This window comes from Schistocerca gregaria, chromosome 3 (assembly GCF_023897955.1).
Source record: "Schistocerca gregaria isolate iqSchGreg1 chromosome 3, iqSchGreg1.2, whole genome shotgun sequence".
Taxonomy (NCBI): Eukaryota; Metazoa; Arthropoda; class Insecta; order Orthoptera; family Acrididae; genus Schistocerca; species Schistocerca gregaria.
This window is the reverse complement of record NC_064922.1, coordinates 419,779,668-419,799,746: the sequence shown is the minus strand read 5'-3', so window position 1 is coordinate 419,799,746 and position 20,079 is coordinate 419,779,668. Positions and strand designations below refer to the sequence as shown.

The 20,079-nt window shown below is 38.9% G+C and overlaps 1 protein-coding gene across 1 annotated transcript in view; it reads left to right on the top strand.

The window, feature by feature from the left end:
* The window catches only part of LOC126355398 (uncharacterized), a 194,788-nt gene that overhangs the window by 90,019 nt on the left and 84,690 nt on the right, over nucleotides 1–20,079 (top strand). The window contains exon 2 of the mRNA XM_050005696.1: nucleotides 10,221–10,352. Within this exon, the coding sequence (XP_049861653.1) occupies nucleotides 10,221–10,352 (132 nt within the window). The remainder of the gene's footprint in view (nucleotides 1–10,220; nucleotides 10,353–20,079) is intronic.

The following is a 20,079-nucleotide window of genomic DNA, read 5'->3' as shown; positions in this document are numbered from 1 at the left end:
CTTTATTTCTTTATTTTTAAATAACATATTTGTAATAAGCACATTGTATTAGTATTTTCCATAGTGTTTAAGAATTCAGGTCCTGTCATAGATAAATGAACTAGGTTCAACAGTCCGATTCGGAATGCAGTTTACTGAGTCTATCATATGATGGGAGTTGTAGTTGGAAATCCACATTAAGACTGACTGGCTGAATCCGATTAGAACAATCTGGTACCAAACTGAAATTACAGAAGTCAAATAATTTGATTGTCTATATTGCAAAAATGCTGCACACATAAATTCCTTTGATGGAGTAACAGATAGCAACTGTCTAAGAAAAAGTGAGAAATATGTCTCCTAACAGCAATGTAATGTAATTATAACCTATATTTGTGTGATGAAAATATTGAATCAAACAACACACATCTATTTCAGTGGTGGGAAGATACACCATATTGGATTTACTGATGACATAATAATAATAATAATAATAATAATAATCCCATGTGAGGTTGTTAGACACTTCATCAGGCACCTCCCCAGGCGGTGGATAGGGGAAAGCCTCTCAGATATGGGTGGTACTGAGAAAATCAAATACTTTGGATGGACCAAGTACTAATACAATCCTCAATGTTTATTCAAACCGCTGAACCCAAAATCCAGACACGTCTGAGTGAAAATCTGGTCACCACCAGGCTTTATATATGTCTGCTTGTGTCTGTACGTGTGCGGATGGATATGTGTGTGTGTGCGAGTGTATACCTGTCCTTTTTTCCCCATAAGACAAGTCTTTCCACTCCCGGGACTGGAATGACTCTTTACCCTCTCCCTTAAAACCCACATCCTTTCGTCTTTCCTGCTCCTTCCCTCTTTCCCAATGAAGCAACTGTGGGTTGTGAAAGCTTCTACATCTACATCCATACTCCACAAGCCACCTGACGGTGTGTGGTGGAGGGTACCCTGAGTACCTCTATCAGTTCTCCCTTCTATTCCAGTCTTGCATTGTTTGTGGAAAGAAGGATTGTCGGTATGCTTCTGTGTGGGCTCCAATCTCTCTGATTTTATCCTCATGGTCTCTTCGCGAGATATACGTAGGAGGGAGCAATATACTGCTTGACTCTTCGGTGAAAGTATGTTCTTGAAACTTTAAAAAAAGCCTGAATCGCGCTACTGAGCGTCTCTCCTGCAGTCTTTTCACTGGAGTTTATCTATCATCTCCGAAACGCTTTCGCGATTACTAAATGATCCTGTAACGAAGTGCACTGCTCTCCGTTGGATCTTCTCTATCTCTTCTATCAACCCTATCTGGTACAGATCCCACACTGTTGAGCAGTATTCAAGCAGTGGGCGAACAAGGGTACTGTAACCTACTTCCTTTGTTTTTGGATTGCATTTCCTTAGGATTCTTCCAATGAATCTCAGTCTGGCATCTGCTTTACCGACGATCAACTTTATATGATCATTCCATTTTAAATCACTCCTAATGTGTACCCCCAGATAATTTATGGAATTAACTGCTTCCACTTGCTGACCTGCTATTTTGTAGCTAAATGATAAATGATCTTTCTTTCTATGTATTCGCAGCACATTACACTTGTCTACAGTGATATTTAATTGCCATTCTCTGCAACATGCATCAGTTCATTGCAGATCCTCCTGCATTTCAATACAATTTTTCATTGTTGCAACCTCTCGATACACCACACCATCATCTGCAAAAAGCCTCAGTGAACTTCCGATGTCATCCAGCAGGTCATTTATGTATATTATGAATAGTAACGGTCCTATGACACTCTCCTGAGGCACACCTGAAATCAATCTTACTTCGGAAGACTTCTCTCCATTGAGAATGATATGCTGTGTTCTGTTATCTAGGAACTCCTCAATCCAATCACACAATTGGTCTGATAGTCCATATGCTCTTACTTTGTTCATTAAACAACTGTGGGGAACTGTGTCAAATGCCTTGCGGAAGTCAAGAAACACGGCATCTACCTGTGAACCCGTGTCTATGGCCCTCTGAGTCTCATGGACAAATAGCGCAAGCTGGGTTTCACACGACCGTCTTTTTCGAAACCCATGCTGATTATACAGAGTAGATTTCCAGTCTCCAGAAAAGTCATTATACTCGAACATAATATGTGTTCCAAAATTCTACAACTGATAGACGTTAGAGATATAGGTCTATAGTTCTGCACATCTGTTCGACGTCCTTTCTTGAAAACAGGGATGACCTGTGCCCTTTTCCAAACCTTTGGAATGCTTTGCTATTCTAGAGACCTACGGTACACCACTGCAAGAAGGGGGGGGGCTTGATATGTGTGTGTGTGTTTTTTTTTATTGTGTCTATCCACCAGCGCTTTCCCGTTTGGTAAGTAACTGCATTTTTTTAATAAATTTTTCCCATGTGGAACATATCTTTCTATTATAATGCTTTACTAAGATAGACAAACGTCATACAGTAAGTTGAATTTAATTTGTATTAGTACAGTGAATATTTTAATTGTGTTTTCCATTAGTTTAGTGAACACAACAGTAATTATCAAAGAGAACTTTATCGGCAACTGTATATTCTTTCACAATATCTAAAACAATCTGACAGTGCTAAAGTAGTTTACTAATTCTTTGCCTGTAGAAACTTGACAGTTCTAATGATGTCATTAAACCAGTGCTGTTTGAAGAGCATTTTCATCTATAAATGAATTGCCTTGACAGTTGATCAATCAAGAGTGGGAAAGGTAAATTTTTATGAGTATATGATCACAGGGACAAGGCCTGAGAGGTGACTTCCCTATCAATCTCCTGGATAGTTTTGTTTCCCAAATGAACAGAGTGCGTTATCATGCAGTAGCACATGTGATGTAGTTTTGTTGGTTAATTTTCTTACACTGTGACTGAAAGGTGTCTCACTTGTTGGCAACAAATTCCAGCTGTGATAAACACACTCTTTGGGAAGAATTTGTAGTACAAAACACACTTTTGGAGCTATCAGATGGAAAATGTTCACATTACTCTTTGCTCGAGTTTACATCTTTTGGTGGGGTTCAGCCTTTTATTTCTTCTTAAGAAGTTAAAGTTAAAGGCATCATAACTTATCACCAGTAACAGTACTGCATAGGAATACTCAATGAGTGACCTAATGACATTCAAGCAAAACAGCAATAATAGCCACTCCATTGATTTTTGTTGTTTCGAATTAGAGCATTCAGTACTCCTACATCAGACTCCTGAATCTTTCCTGTTTATTGTAAACATTGTATGATGGTTAAATGGTAATCAGTCACTTATATCAGTAGTTGTGACTTCCTTAATGTGGAAAATCATTCATGCCAGAATGATCTTTGTTGAAACAAGAATATCTTTTTCTGACGTATTTTTCCCAAATGCACTGGCTCTACACACAGTTCAAATCTTTCAAGCTGCCTCCTCTGCATTCACCCCTCTGTTATACCAAAAGTAAATATTGTGTTGCAGATGTCACAACTTTTTCCACTTGCAAACCAATTTCACAACGCTTAACCCATAGTTCATGATTTTCAAGTATGCAAAATCTAATGCTTAACTGCAAGATGATAAGTAGAACTTCATATTCGAAAATGACAGTTGATACATACATTGACAGCATCATGCTGTGTTCACCTGGGTGGTGCCCGAGTTTAGGTGGTGGGTGGCATCTAGCCAAGGGCCGATAGCTGCTGCAGCAGAGGAAATGCTCGAATGTAAGCCGTTCTGATAACGATGCTGCCACGAATTGTCCTGTGGAACTGTTTCTGGAAGTATTTGTTATTACTAGTGGGTAGAATGTGAAGCAAATTATCTTTGATGTTGAATCAGACTCATAATTTTAGACAAGGGCTGAAATGTGGTAAGAAAAAAAGAGAGATACAGTTGGACGCAAACATGCAATTATAAGTTTAGAATGCACGACGATTACCATTAGACCACGGGCACACATTACCCCACAATGTCTCAGAAGTAGATAACACTGCCTCCTGACACTTCTGTATCTTACAGAGTGTGCAGATGGCTGGACTTAGCATTGTCAGGGGCAGTTGATGTACTGGCCACCTTAAGTGAATGACTCAGACTTAGTCTCTATGGCAGCTGGCTGGCGGTCAGTTTTTATGTCTAAGACTGTACGTTTGACAGCGTGGCCTGGAGAGGACAAAAGGTACTTAAAATGCAAGACTTGTGTGAGAAGATGAACACTATCACCCTCGAGTACATTGACAGCATCATGCAGTGTACACCCAATATCTGAAAGAAATAGTAGCTGGTGATATCTTAGGCCTCTTACCAATGGCAAAGGCAGGTGTCACACAAGTTTTAGTAGCCACGGAGTACAGCAAAACTCTGCTTTTATATTCTCTCTCTCTCCACCCCCCCCCCCCCTCCCCATTTAAAAAAAAATAGGAGTCCTATTCTGTCAATGTAATACTTTTCCATCATTAAAAGTTCCATGTACAACATTTCCTGCATTTTAAATTTTCTTTGAGATTATCATGACCTTTAACACTGATTTTCATACAGATTTCAGCAAAAAGTGCATCACACTCCTGCTCGAAGTCAGTCTAGAAATACAGTAGAAAATTCAGACTACACACAAAGTTATTGATCATGTAACGTAGCATTAGCATAGTAAGAAAAATTTTATTTTTTGCATGTTGGTTTATGGATACCTGTATTATATGTTTATATGTTATCAGGCTGTGTTACACAACTTGTGTAGATTCAATATAAGTCCACTCAGGTGTTATTTGCATAACATCATGATTTTGCCCCCTGTCTTCCATTTCAGTCAAGGGTCAAACAATAGCAAACATGTGGCTACTTTCCATATTGTCGACCCTTGCCTTGGGTTTCGTACCCTGCAGGTCACACTATAGTAATAAGTTTCCTTTTTTTCTCCCTTATCAACTACTTGAATCTTTTTTAGATCCACATTAGATTTAAGCTGGTGGTGCCCATGTGCTAATTATTATGCTTTTTTTATCTTTTTTTAGTGAGTTACCTTCCATGGTGTCTCATAGTTTTGTGGTTTCTGCACCGCATTCATGATGTTTCTCATAAATCAGAATTGTGAGCAGCATCATTAACTTGTATAACATTTCTTTTTGGACATGTGTTACATTTAGAGGAAAAAACTTTCTTTGATTATTGGAATTCATTACATGTGCACATCAATTGTAATGACCTCTGTTCCATCTGGCACGCTCACTTCAAATATCATAGTCAGCAGCCTGGTGTTTGGTTCTTTGAATGGTGTGGTAAATTGAGTGAATAAGTGTGGTGTTCCAGAAGATGTCTCCACATTGTCTGTCTCAATTATAAGGAATGGCTAGAGAGTTGCCAATTCTTAGCCAGTGTTTCATTATTGAAACCTTTGGGTATGTTGTGAAACATTCAAGTTAGGTCTGATTTTTTTCTTGGCGTTGTGCCACACTATCCCCATTTCTGAAGTGGGGCACACATGCTGCATAAAAATATAGTGTGCAGCAAGGTAATGCAAGATGACAGGCCCTCTGGTCTCTCCACACACTTGTTAAGTCCAGCACAATCCAGTTTATCTACCATTTTGGAAATCTGATTTTGCATATAAGCAAATCAAAGTCATTTCACTGCCATATTACACTGTCATGCAAAGTAGGTAATCAGATAATACACGCTGGTGTGTACATGATCAAGAGTATGATGCATGCATATCATAACTCTCTTCATTTCACTTAGGAGGTGAGCAGGAACTTTTGGACTGTGACATGGCACACTGCTCACAGTAGCAGGAGGTGGGTGGGTGGGTGGGTTGGGGGGGGGGGGGGGGCTAAATTTAAGCCTGACAGAGATGTACAACTGACCCATTTCTTAAAAAGGTTTAACCAAGCATTACCAAAAAATTGGGAAGAGTCTAAGAAAATCAAATTTGCTGTGGGATACCTTCTAGGGAAAGCCTCAGAATGGGGAATGGTAAATACTGAGAATTTTTCCTTTTGGGAGAACTTTCAAAGGAAATTTAAAGAAAAATTCTGGTCTGCCAGTGCACAAGAAAAGTTAATATCAAATCCATTTGATCCAGGTGAAGTTATCTATTCACCCAGGTGGGTGTTCCAGTGTTGTCCATCAGAGTTTTTGTGATTGCTTTGATGGTTTTTTGACTGACATGTGGCCGTGCATTGTCGAGCAACAACAAAACATCATACTTTTGGCGAAGTGGTCGAACACAACTCCGAGCTTGAAGTTTCTTCAGTGTCATCACATATGCACCAGAATTTTGTAGGGGGAAATGTAGGTACATCTAGAAATATGCACACATATATAGGAAGCTGTGACACTTCTACATCAAATATACATAAGAAAAGGTGTATATAAACTAAGAAAGAGGCATGAGTAAAGAGAGAAAATGAAAGTAGGAGAGAATGTTAATCAAGCTGATCAATAACAAATGTCAGTATAATAAATACTCTAATGAATTGAAGTATAGTAGAACATCAATAGTATATGTTGACATAGTATGTATTGAAAGTATAGAAGTTGATGAGTAGAGAAGGACTCTGGGGAGTAAATTATGTATTAAAGAATAAATGTGAAGCTTAAGATAGACTTATATCTTTACCAGAAAGTACTTAATTATGTTATACAGAGAAATGTATACTAGGGTAACGAACTGTGAGGCCTACTCAGAAAGGATAAGGGGGGTGTACCCAGCATTCACTAAGTATAAAGGGCAGGCATACCTACATGGAGATAGGATGACCAGTGGCCTAAAAAATAGCAATGTTTTATAAGGGGTGTACGTAACAGAATGGAAAGAGAAAGTGCTCTCATAAGGTCAACCCACAAGCAAGGAATAGGTGCTGATCCTAGGAGAAGGCTACAGTATCATGGCAAAAGTCAAATTTTATAGGAATTATTCTGGAAAGTATAAATTCTGCGAATGACTAGCATTATTATGCTTCATGGAAGTAAATGAGTGTCAAAAGAACACTTTCATTTCGCTCAGAGTTGCTGAAGTACCCGATTTCATATTAAAAGCATATGCTCACCACATAACAAAACCATTGGCAAAAATTTTCCACCTATCTCTAAAAACTGGTGTCTTTCCAGACATTCTCAAAATAGCAGAAGTTCAGCAACTGCTAAAAAAAGGTTCTGATAAAATATCAAACTACTGACCTGTGTTACACTTAACTTCCACCTCAAAAATTCTGGTTCTAAGAAGTCTAAATGCACACAGAGAGTAATTTTCAAATTCTTAGACTGTGCTTTTAAAGCCCTTGATCAACATAAATTAGCTGCAGGTATTTTTATAGACCTGTCAAAAGCCTGTACCATAGCATCTGCTCAAAAACTCAGAAACATGAGGAGTAAGGGGTGCTCACAGAGCTGGTTGTGTTTGCACATAAAAATTCAGAGGTGTCACTTCAGTAAGAATTCAATATTAAGAGTAAAACAAATAACAGCTCCTTCCTTTCTAGCACATTACCAATAATATATGGCATACTGCAGGGTTCAATCTTAGATCCACTATTCTTCTTTACTTATGTGGATGACTTTGTTGAATAAATGACTGCCCAAAAAATTATCTTATCTGCCAATAGCACCAGCATATTGCTTACTGGATCCATCCCAGAAACCTTGCAGTAAACAGCAGAAAGTTCTATGAAAAGACTTTCTAAAGTGGTTCACCAAAAACAAACTCACTGCAAATACTGAAAAACTGTGTGCATCAACTTTCATTTATTTTTTCTATCCAATCAAATGTCTATTTAAGCATCATTAAAAATGATCCCCTAGAAAATGTAGGTGTCTGTGGATTCAGTAAGATTTAAAGTGTGACACATATAAATAACTTGTCTTGGCAACTCTCACCCATGTGCTATGGTTTATGAATATTAAAGTCAACAACAAGCAAAATAACAGTATTGCAGTCATACTATGCTTTGATATGGGATCATTGTCTGAGAGCACTCAGCTCAGAGTGTAAAGGTTTTTAGAATGCAAAAAAGAGTTCTAAGAATAATTTGTGGCCTTAAAGAGAGGGTTATCTGTAGATCTCATTTTACTGTGCTTGGTGTTCTGGATGTTCCAACTTTATTCATTTATGAAACTATCTTGTTCACTAGAAACTATGTCTTGAAAACAAGCAATCTACTGTAGAATAAAAATGTACACAATTGTTGCACCAGAGGGAGATCAAATATACATAAAAATATCTTGAATAAAAGGCTATCAGCAGTGCATAATTAACATTGGTGTAATACTACATAATAAGACACCAGAGGAAATAAAAACTGCTACATATCCAATATTTAAAGCTTAACTGAAGGCATTTCACATAAAGCACTGTTTCTATTGTGTAAAGGTATTTCTGAATATGTAACAAATAAGTTATTCAAAAATTAGATTATAAGAATAGGTACTGAATTTTAATTTGCTTACTATTAGCTAATACTATCTACCACTGCAATGTTTCTTTGACCTGTCCAATATCAAGTGTAAAATCTGTGCTGTATGATAAAACTTGACCAATAAAAAATCAACTAATCAATCAATCAGAGTCAATGATTATTATCTTCTTGCAGTGACAGCGACTGTAGCAGTTCCTAATAAACATCCAAATACAAATGTATTAAAAAAAGAGTTGTTCATTTGTGAAAGATAGTGATAATCATTTGCACACACTATTACTACAGGAAATTAATAGTGTAAACAATAATAAATGAAACAATGAAAACAACCAATTATTGATAATATAATGTGAAAGAACAGATAAAAAAATCTACTCGCCAAGCAGTGGCAGGGGAACACACTCACAAAACAATTTAACTTTCAGAAGCTTTTGGAGCCAGTGGCTTTTTCTTCCTTGTGGAAGAGTTGAAGCAGAAGGAAGAGTGGTGAAGGAAAAGGACTGAAGAGGTTTAGGGAAAGGGTTACAGTTTAGAAGTCACCCCAAACACCAGGTCAGGGGAGACTTATCAAATGGGATGAGCTTTATTTCTCATCCAGCATGTATGTTTTTGTATTCCTTGATATCTTGGCAAGACAGAACATAACAGCAACATACAGCTTGTTTTTGGATTCCTATCCATGTAAGTGACAGCTGTTTCATGCTATATTCGAGTCATGCCAGCACTGATGTTCCAAGGTATCCATATTCCTATACTCTATGAATCTTTTAACAGCAACTGGTCTCTTCATTATCAGAATGATTTATGTCCTGGTTAATGACAAGATTTACCTTTTCTTAAAGTATATTCACAATGATGGAGAATCACCATAACATCTCACTGTTCTCTGTTCTTGAATACAAGGCAACACTTGTGACAAATGGCCACATTAATAACATCTTTGACATATATTGTGACAAAACTACAATTAATGCCACAAGGTGCAAAATTTTGTGCCCTCAAAAACTGAACTGCACCATATAGTTTACATCAACATAAACAAATCATTTACAGAATTAGTTAGTAATGTATGCTTTTAAAAATAAATTTAAATTTGCAGAGAGCCTCATCTTTTGTACTAGTAATCTAATAAAGATTTTAGTAATATTATATAAAACTCCATTCAGATTTCAGACAATGATGCAAAGTGGATGCATATATTATACAGAAATGCCTTGCCTTGTTCCAAAAGAATAGAAATCAAGTTAATTTTCTTGTAATATTACTGACTGTGCCACATGACCAAAGTGCAAGGCTTCAGAAACTGAGTTAACACAGCATAGTTCAGTTTTGTAATAATGTCACCAAGTTTCTTAGTCAGCCAGCACTATTTGAAAGTGGCCTCTTTCCCAAATTATGCCCGGCCCTTTTCATTCACAGAACACAAAGAGCTATATTCCTTAAAAAGTAAATTTGTTTGTTTCTGAAAGCCACATCGTTACAAGCAATTTTCTTCCTTGCAGAAAATGAGATACATAAATCAACAAAACAAATTATAAGTCCCCCAATAGGCATGTGCAGTTATAGCATATGACATCAAGTGAGAGAAATGTTGGCAGTGCCATCCTGAACATCTTTAATTAAAATAATAATAATAATAATTTTTGAATAACAATATCAAGCCATACAATCCTAATTCTACACTGTGATTTTTTATACTTTCATTTAAGATAACAGGTTTGATACATTCATTTACAAAATAATTAAATATTTTTATTCACCAGACTTGCTTAACATTACGAAAAAAGTAACAATGTTCCACTGTAACTGTTTAACATTATAATTGTTTTCTTGCAGCTTATGGAATGCTTTGGTAGACTGATTGAGCCTCCAGTTTCTACACATTCACGTATAACATTTAACAAGACCATGACTTACCCTGCTGTAACAATTTGCCGTGCTGTAGGTTACAAAGAAGATGTACTATTGGTAAGGAATCACAATTACAATTTCAAATGTTATCACTATTGTTCTTGTTTCTTATTCTTTATTACTCATGTTACTTTTTATGCAATATGTATCACCAGTAATTTTCTTTTTCTCTCACTTCTTTCACCATTGGAAATGATTTTTTATGTGAAAAATTCCAAGTTGCATTGTAGTTCAGTTTTCCATGTTAAATTGTACACTCACCCATAACTCGCTGGGTACATCAGTTCAAAGGTTGAAGGAAAGTACCAATAGAACCATGCCTAATAAAGCACTGTGTTATTCAAATCAACCTTGGGTTGAAGACAGCTTTATCTTTATCTTTAGGATATAAAATATTTATTTGTGTAATTTACTTACATTATACATAGACATGTCAAGCATAGAATTTTAGAAAAAGTAAAATATGGAATGACACAGGCAGTGTCAGTGTAAGGACATTGTATAATTCTTTGAGCAGTATGATAAGCCCTGGATGAAGTGTTCTGTGGAGTATTTTAGTGTATGGCTGGAGAATTGTATAGGAGAGAAATATATTCATAAACCTGCATCTACATACATACTCCACAAGACACCATACGATTTTTGGCACAGGGTATCTTGAGCCACTATTAGTCATTTCCTTTCCTGTTCCACTCACAAACAGACCAAGGCAAAAATGTCTATCTATACTCCTCTGTATTAACCCTCATGTCTCTTATATTATCCTTAAGGTCCTGACTCAGAATGTATGTTGGTTGGAGTGGAACCGTTCTGCAGTCAACTTCAAATGCTACTTCTCTAAATCTTCTGCACATTGTTTCATTGTTTCACAAGGAGAATGTCATCTTCCTTCAAGGGATTCTCATTGTTGTGGCTGCGTTAATGTTTTGTGGTTCCTGTCTGGATGAGGAGAGGGAGGTATGATAAGTAGGTGGCCAGTTTCCCACACTTTATTACAGGAACTAAATGAGTGCTTAACTTCAGTGATGTGCAATCTGAAGTTCTCTGGTTAACAGCAATCAAATAACATGTACTAATTCTTGAATCTTGTCTGTGTCCATATCACAGCTATATACAATGAATAACATTCCCCCCCCCCCCCCCCCCCCCCCCAGCTAGCTAAGGTGCAAGGTGATGACTATCACTGTGGAAGACTAGAGCACAGTGTGATGTATTGAGGTGCAATGTGAACTGAGCCCCAATGCAACATATTGAAGTACTGAGATTGAGAGAGCTCAACCATCAGCAGCAACCTATTGCACACTGCTCAGGTGGCATTATCAGCACTTAGCCTGGGGTCGTTTCTTGGTCTTCTCTTGTCATAGGGATGATTAGTTCAGTGCGTACACCAGGTGAAGGCATACACCAGTGAAAGCGTACACCAGCACATTCCTCTCCCTCTCCCCCCCCCCCCCCCCCCACCCTCCACCCCCTTCCAAAACGCTGCACCAATGCCATGTACTGGAGATGCAAATGACAATGGAAATGGGGGGGGGGGGAGGAGAGGGGAGGCAGGGAGTTGAATGTAGAGATGAGCCAGGAGCTGTAGCTGTGGAGGATGGCTTGCGAGAGCAGAGGATCGTCCTCCCAGAAACAATGCCCAGGATATGTGTCCAATCCTGAGGGTGTCTCCTGGGATGATGACAGTGGCAATGATGGTGATGGTGGGTCCATCTCCATTGGGTCGGAGAGCACTGACGGAGGATGCGAGGATGTGACGTCCATTGGCTTGTCCTGGAGTGCAGTGGTGACACCAGCACGTGGCTGCAAAGGCCATATGGTCACAGGAGGCTGTGAATCTGAGGGAAGAAAAGCAGCAGAATCATTGGGCAAATGACAAATGCAAATTTTATTCTGGTGACAGAGCTGCAAACCATATGGACCTGCAATTAGATACATATATGTGCCTATACATTTCTGGATCTCATCTTGCTCCCAGTGCTGATGTCACACCAAAACCCTGCAAAGAACAAGATCAAGCAGTGCAAAGTTATACTTGTGGACCATTGGCAGCACCAGATGGTGCAGCAGGTGGAGCAGGTTAAGCAGTGTCCGATGGCAGCAGTCATGTAGAAATTCCCCCTGTGATGGTCTGTCACATGAGTGGTAGCGATAGGAGGTGAGAAAGAGTTCCAGTGCCCATTCCTATGTGTGGAAGGTGTGAAGCTTCAACATCATTGTTTAAAAATGCATACAAAGCATCCTGCTTCTAAATGGGATTGGGGGTGAAACAGAGCACTTGTTAGGTGATGAACACCATTTTGTAACAAAACTGTTCAAAGTCATGTGGCATGAATAAGGTCGATTGTCTGTAACAGTGACTTCAGGCAATTCTCCAATGCAAAAAAATGAGGACAACACTTGAATTGTGCTACATGATGTAGTATGTGGTAGAGTTCATAGGAATTGCAAATGGGAAATTGCTAAAAGAGTCTACTACTATGAGCCAATGAGTGTTTCAGAATGGTCCTGCAAAGTCTGTGTGCATTCATTGCCATGGGTACTGTGTCTTAGGCCAAGCTGAGAAGATCTGTCATAGATTGGATTGGTTTCCCATGCATGGGCAATACTGTGATGTCATCTGTTCAGTGTAGGAGTCCACGCTGTGCCAAGTACAATGTTGGTGTGCTAACTGTTAAGTCTGAACAGTGTCTCAATGTCCTAGGTGTAGCAGCTGTAACACATTATTTTGCAACACTGTGGGAATGAGCATATGCAGTTGTTCACTGTCAGATTGTACTAAATCACACTTTGTTGAACCGAAAGGTTATGCTGACAAGCAAAATATCAACACACTACTGAGTTGTCAATACTGTTCAATCAGTGAGACTAACATGTGCAAATGTAATGCAGCAAAATCTTCAGATCAAGGTCCGCTTCCATGGCCTGTGCAATTTCTCTGTAATTTAATGGAAAAGGTTGCAGCTATTAAGAGACCTACACATTGATCTGGCAACAAGATGCGTCAGAGGAACCAAAATCAGCATTGGAGCTGATCAGAAGGCAAGAAAGGGTGTCAGCATTGCCATGCTGTGCTGTAGGTCTGTAGGCAATTTTGTACTCATACTGGGATAGAAGCAAAGCCCAACGTTGCAATTTTTTAGCAGTATATGTACGAACTGGCTTTGACAGATGAAACAAGGACTGCAAAGACTTCTGATCTGTCGCTAAATAGGACTTGCAACCAAACAGATAGTGATGGAATTTTGTCACACCATACACAATTGTAAGAGCTTCTTTTTCAATTTGTGAATAATTGCACTGAGTTTGAGTTAACAACTTTGAGGCAAAAGCAATAGGTCTGTCTTGTGCACCAATTCTGTGCAAAAGCAATGCACTGATTCCGTAAGAGGAAGCATCTACTTGCAAAATCACTGTTTTGATAGGATCAAAATTTACTAAACACCTATCACTGGGCAAGGCATTTTTGAGTTTCTGAAATGAACTGTGCCACTCTTTGGTCCACATGAAAGGCACAATTTTTAGATGCAAGCGATGCAATGGATTTGCAATCTATGAAGCATTCTGAATGAAATAAATGTAGTATGTCAACGTGCCAAGCACTGACTGCAGTTCAGAAACAGTGTGAGGAGCACGCAGATCATGAATTACAAGCAAATGAGATTTGAGGGGGTGTGCCCTGATTATTTATCGCAGGACTTAAGAACTGTAGTTCTTTCTGAAAGAAAAAAAAGAAAGAAAAACATGCTTTTCGAGATCACACTTGAGTCCTGTATCTGACAACACCTGAAAAAGGGTATGCAAATTGGCAATGTGTTCCTCTGTTGCACAATATATTATTCATTGTACAACCTATTATTATAAACAAATGTCTCAAATATATGTAAATGACACGTTCTACACTCAAGCGATTTATCACTAATGGGTCTACAGAACATGAATGAATGAAATAAATAAATAAAATAAATAACAACCTGAGATGAAAATATCATCAAGGTAGTTTGAACAGAATGGCACTTGAGCAGTTAGCTGTTCCAACTGTTCCAAGTAACATTGAAAAATGGTGGGTGCAGAGGCACTGATAAAGGGCATACACAAATACTTGAAAAGGCCTAAATGTGTATTAACAACAAACACTTTCTGTGATTCTTCATCTAGTGGTATTTGCAAATAAGCATCATGCAAATCTATCTTAGAAAAGTAGCGGCCAGCACCAAGCCTGTCCATAAGTTCCTCAGTGTGAGACAATGGATAAGTGTCAATTATAGTCTGTGGATTGACTGTACTTTTGAAGACAACATGAATGTGAATACGACCTGAAGGGATGATCCTCAAAACCAGTGGACTTGCCCACTGACCACTAACTAACGTGTATTGGAGCAATCACACCATTGTCTTGCAATTCTTTTAATTCACTTTGTCTCATAAAGCAATGGGAATAGGCCGATCTTGGAAAACTTAGGCTGTGCATTGTCTTTCAAGGTAATGTGCACTATAAAATTATTAACTTTCCCAAGTCCACCAGAAAAGAGTTCAGGAAATTCCCTAAGCAAACTAGCTACACTTTCTTTTGGATTAAAAGCAGTCGCTGAAACTACATTGTCGTGGATGCTAAAGCCAAACAAGTCAAACAAACTGAAGCCAAAAATATTTTCACTGCCTCTTGATTGCAACACAGTAAATTTCATTGTCATAGTGTGAGATTTGTAAGTGGTAGGCAAACTACACTGTCCAAGTACTGGGATTTCTTGTCCATTTTATGCAGTGAGGAGTGTACAAGATTCTGACAGGCATGGTGAGCCTAACTGTTTGTAGTGGCATGATTAAGCAAAGTTACTGAAGCACCTGTGTCCAATTGAAAGTCAACACGACAGCCAGAAATTTGTAATGTTACAGATAGTTTGTTGGAATAGCAAATACTGCTCTGGGGCAAGATGAGGGCACAACCTTACTTGAATTTTGAATTACTGCTAGAACCCATAGTTGATTTTGAAAACACTACATTCACAGAATGTGCATGAAAACTGTTGCTGTGGGAGTGGGCAAAATTGGCATTCATTTGCCATTGCAACCAAACTGCCTGGACAAGGCCTTTCTTTCCACATGAGTAACAAGTCGCTTTGTGTGACAGGCAATCTTGCCACTTATTCCAAGCAAAACAGCGAGGCCAAGACTTCACTAGATTTACAGGCCTGGATACTTGTTTAATAGTCTGCCTGTGCATCTGTGTGCATGCTCATTGTGGCAGCAGTGGGGCGGTCACTGGCAAGAGGTGACTCAACCAGACAAATTGTGACCAGATCAAATTTATCGGTGGCTATGGGTTCGGAATCAAATTGTTCTAATATTTGCAACACTTTATGTAGTGAAGGATCTGAGTACTTGAGAATCTGTTCTCTGATTCTGCTATCAGGGACTTTGTATGTGATTGCATGATGATGATGATGATGATGATGTTTGGTTTATGGGGGGTTCAACTGCAGTTCAATTTTTTCACACTCCAATGCAGTCTAATCTAGCCACAATCATGAATGATGATTATGATGATGATGATGATGAAAGGATGAGGACAACACAAATACCCAGTCCCTAGGCAGGGAAAATCTCCAACCTGGCCAGGAATCGAACATGGGACCCCGTGATCCAGTAGTAGCAATGCTAGCCACTAGACCACGAGTTGCAGATGATCTCAACATGTCACTCTAAAAGTTCCTAGAATTACACTTGAATTTACACTTCCTAGTGGGACCCCATAAGTCAGTATACCACTGACGGTATATCTGCGCTGGCTTTTTCTTGAGGTGAAAGAACTGAAATCTGGCTGATGTGACCCGAAACTGCTGTTCATAATACTGACTTAATGCATCTACTATTTCATAACAGGAGAGTGGATTGGGAGACAATGTAGTGAAGAGTTTTTGAAGTAAGTAAAAACAGGGGTTCATGGGATGTATACCCAAGCCATTCCTCTTCTTTTTCATCGAAGTGCTGAAATGGTGGAATGTTGTTTGGTGACACTTGTTGGACCAGGTGGTCGGTTGGTTGGGCAGCCAACACAGTTTGTGCAGTAAGAAACTGCTGTACAGCAATGTGGTGAATTGCTGGCTCTGAAACTGAAAAATCTGATTTAATTCCAGAGCAGGAGCAGTCTGCAACATAGATGCAGGGGCAGGGGGTGGAGGGGATAGGTAACAATTCTAATGCTAATAAATTACAGCAAAATTTGAAAAGACTGTTACAGTTGCAGGTTCGAATCCTGCCTCAGGCATGGATGTGTGTGATGTCCTTAGGTTAGTTCTATGTTCTAGGGGACTGATGACCTCAGATGTTAAGTCCCATAGTGCTCAGAGCCATTTGAACCATTTGAAAAGACAAATAGAAAAGCAGTGTGCAAAGCCGCTGAAAAGAGAAATAGGTTAGTTCTGCAGCCCCCCTCCTGTAATACAAGCAACAACAAGCACAAATGAACAAATAGAAGCACTGTAATGACAGCTCCCTTGCAGCAACCTAGAAAAATGTATTGATCAGACTTGTCACCACTTGTTGTGGCTGTGCCCTCTTGCAATGTTTTGTGGTTCCTGGCTGGATGAGGAGAGGGCAGTATGATGGATGGGCGGCTGGTTTCTCCTCACTACAACACAAAAGGCACACATGATTAAAATACACTTTATTACAGGAACCAATTGAGAACTTAACTTCAATGATGGGCAATCTAAATTTCTTGGTTAACAACAATCAAATAACAAGTACTGATTCCTGAATCTATACAATGTTTCCTAGTGCCAACTGGTGGGCTGGCAAAGGCATATGCCAGCACATTCACTTCAGTTCACAAATCATCTCCATAAAACTTGTGTATTGATTGAATGAACCGGTAATGCACCTAGCAGCCTGACTCTGAATTGCTTCAATGTCTTCTTTCAATTTGGTCATGTAAGTATCCCAAACACTCAAGCAGTACTCATGAATGAGTCCCAGTAGTATTCTATACTTGGTCTCCTTTACAGGTGAACCATACTTTCATAAAATTCTCCAAATAAACCAAAGTTAACCACTCACCTTCCCTATTAATATTCTTACATTCGTGTTCCATTTCATATCACTTTGCAACATTATGCCAAGATGTTTAATCAGTATTACTGTCTCTAGCAGCACACTTCTAATGCTGTATTTGGACATTATGAGGTTGTATTTCTAACTCATGTGAATTAAATTAAATTTTTGTATATTTAGAACAAGCTGCCAGTCATCACAACAACTAAAAATTTTTGCCTAAATCATCTTGTATCCTTCTACAGTCACTCAATAATGACATATTCCCAAATACCACAGCATCATCAGCAAATAGCCTCAAATTGCTGCTCGCTCTTCCATCACATCATTTGTGCATATAGAGAATAAGAGTGTCCATATCTACACTTAATCTGCCCTCTGAAAGTCATGATGAAGTACGTGGCAAAGGACTTCCCATTGAACCATATTGTGGTTTCATTTGAGACTGCTTAAATGCCTCTGTGCGTACTACAATTTGTCTAATCTTGTTATCACAGACCATACATAAGCAATACATAGTGGGCTGCAGTACAGCCAAGATGTGTGTGACTGAATCATTACACTTCACTCGACTGCATGAACACAACAAAGTCTGCATCTAAATGTTTGTGGTAAGAGGCTTCTTACAGATGTAATTACTAAAAGCATCTGGTTTGAGCAGAGCATTCATTACCCCTCCTATACCAGGAAAATCCTATGTTTTTCCAGGGTATTTTTATTTGGATTTTTAATGGTAAATTCTTCCAAAAGGCAAAGCTGCAAGATAATTGTAGATGCAGTCATAACAACTGTTAACAAAATGAAGCACTGCAGCTTGGATGAAGTGATGAATGTTAGCAAGGAGGAGCTGCTACTGTTATACACAAAAATGGTAGTGTGGCTTGTCAGCAGATGTGCTGAGCTTAAAAGAAAATAAAAAAAATATGTAGATGGATACAAACTAATACATTACTACTATGGAATCAGTAGCTCAAAAGGTTAGTGCCTATATATATATATATATAAAAGAAAAAAACTGGCATTAACTCCCAAACCCTTCAGGTTAAGGGATATTGTGTTGAACAACACTTTTTATGCTGTGATCTCTCAGGCTTTCTTAGTGTGATTGATTAATGGTTTACTTCCGGGCATTAAACACCACTAACTTTGAATTCTGTGACACACTAGTGATTAGTGAATTGGGAAATTACAGTCTAGTAAGATAAGGTGGGATAAATGCACTTTTGGAACAAGTGCACAATTAGTTCATAGCTCCTCTGAAATGTTTCATACATCACAAGATAATATAGTGAACTATATGTGTTTTGTTCTGACTTAGAGTGCACTGGTGTCAGGTGTAGTATTTCCAGAAGCATTCCTACTCATGCATTCCATCACAGCAGGGCTGCTGAGTTCCAGCATGTCTCTCTAACCTATCATATTCACAGGATTGTTTGCATTTTTTCAGTTTTGAGAACATAAGGAAATAGCATTGATAGTGTAGTTTAGCAAATGCATTATCCTTTTAACAACTTTCTTTGTGTTCGAGACTTAGGCCTTGTCATTTTCACAAAATTCATACTGGGGTTAGTGCACTGTAATTTGTGAGAAAAGTGCACAGTACTGTGCACTTGCTCCATTACTGAATTTTCTTGGGGGAAGCGCGCAGTGAAGGCCAAAATGCTGAACACAAAAATGAATGAGTAGCTAATGCATGAAATTCTCAGCTGAATGAATACTGTTCTTTAAGTACATTCAACATTTTTAAAGGTACTCTTTGTAGAATTATGTTATGGTGAGAAATGATGATGAACTGAAACTAGCAGATTAAAACTGTGTCCCAGACCGAGACTCAAACTCAGGACCTCTGCCTTTCACAGGAAAGTGTTCTACTGACTGAGCTACCCAAGCACAACTCATGACCCATCCTCACAGCTTCCTCATCTCCTAACTTCTTAAATTCATAGCAGCTCTTCTGCGAACCTTGCAGAACTACCACTCCTGGAAAAAGGATACTACAGAGACATTGCTTAGCCACAGACTGAGGGTGTTTCTAGAATGAAATTTCCATTCTGCAGTAGTGTGTGCACAGTAATGGAACTTCTTGGCAGATTAAAAACTGTGTGCCAGACTGAGACTTGAACTCGGTACCTTTCCCTTTCACTAGCATGTGCTCTACAGAGCGAGTTACCCAACCATGACTCATGACCCATCCTTACAGCTTCAGTTCTGTCAGTACCTCATCTCCTACCTTCCAAACGTCACAAAAGCTTTTCTGTGAACCTTGCAGAACTAGCTCTCCTGGAAGAAAGAATATTGCGGAAACATGGCTTAGCCACAGCTTGGGGGGATGTTTCCAGAATGAGATTTTCACTCTGCAGTGGATTGTGCACTGATATGAAATTCTTAGCAGATTAAAACTGTGTGCCAGACCAAGACTCAAACCTGGGACCTTCACCTTTCACAGGAAAGTGCTCTACTGACTGAGCTACCCAAGCACAACTCACAACTTATCCTCACAGCTTCAATTCTGCCAATACCTCATCTCCTTCCTTCCAAACTTCACAGAAGCTCTTCAGCAAACCATGCAGAATTAGTACTCCTGGAAAAAATGGATATTGCAGAATCATGGCTCACTCCACTGCAGAGTGAAAATCTCATTCTAATGAGAAACTATTCAAGGCAATTGGAGAGAGGAAAGAAGGATACAGCAAGAGCTCTGAAAACTGTTTTGGAGGAAGTGCAATCTGGC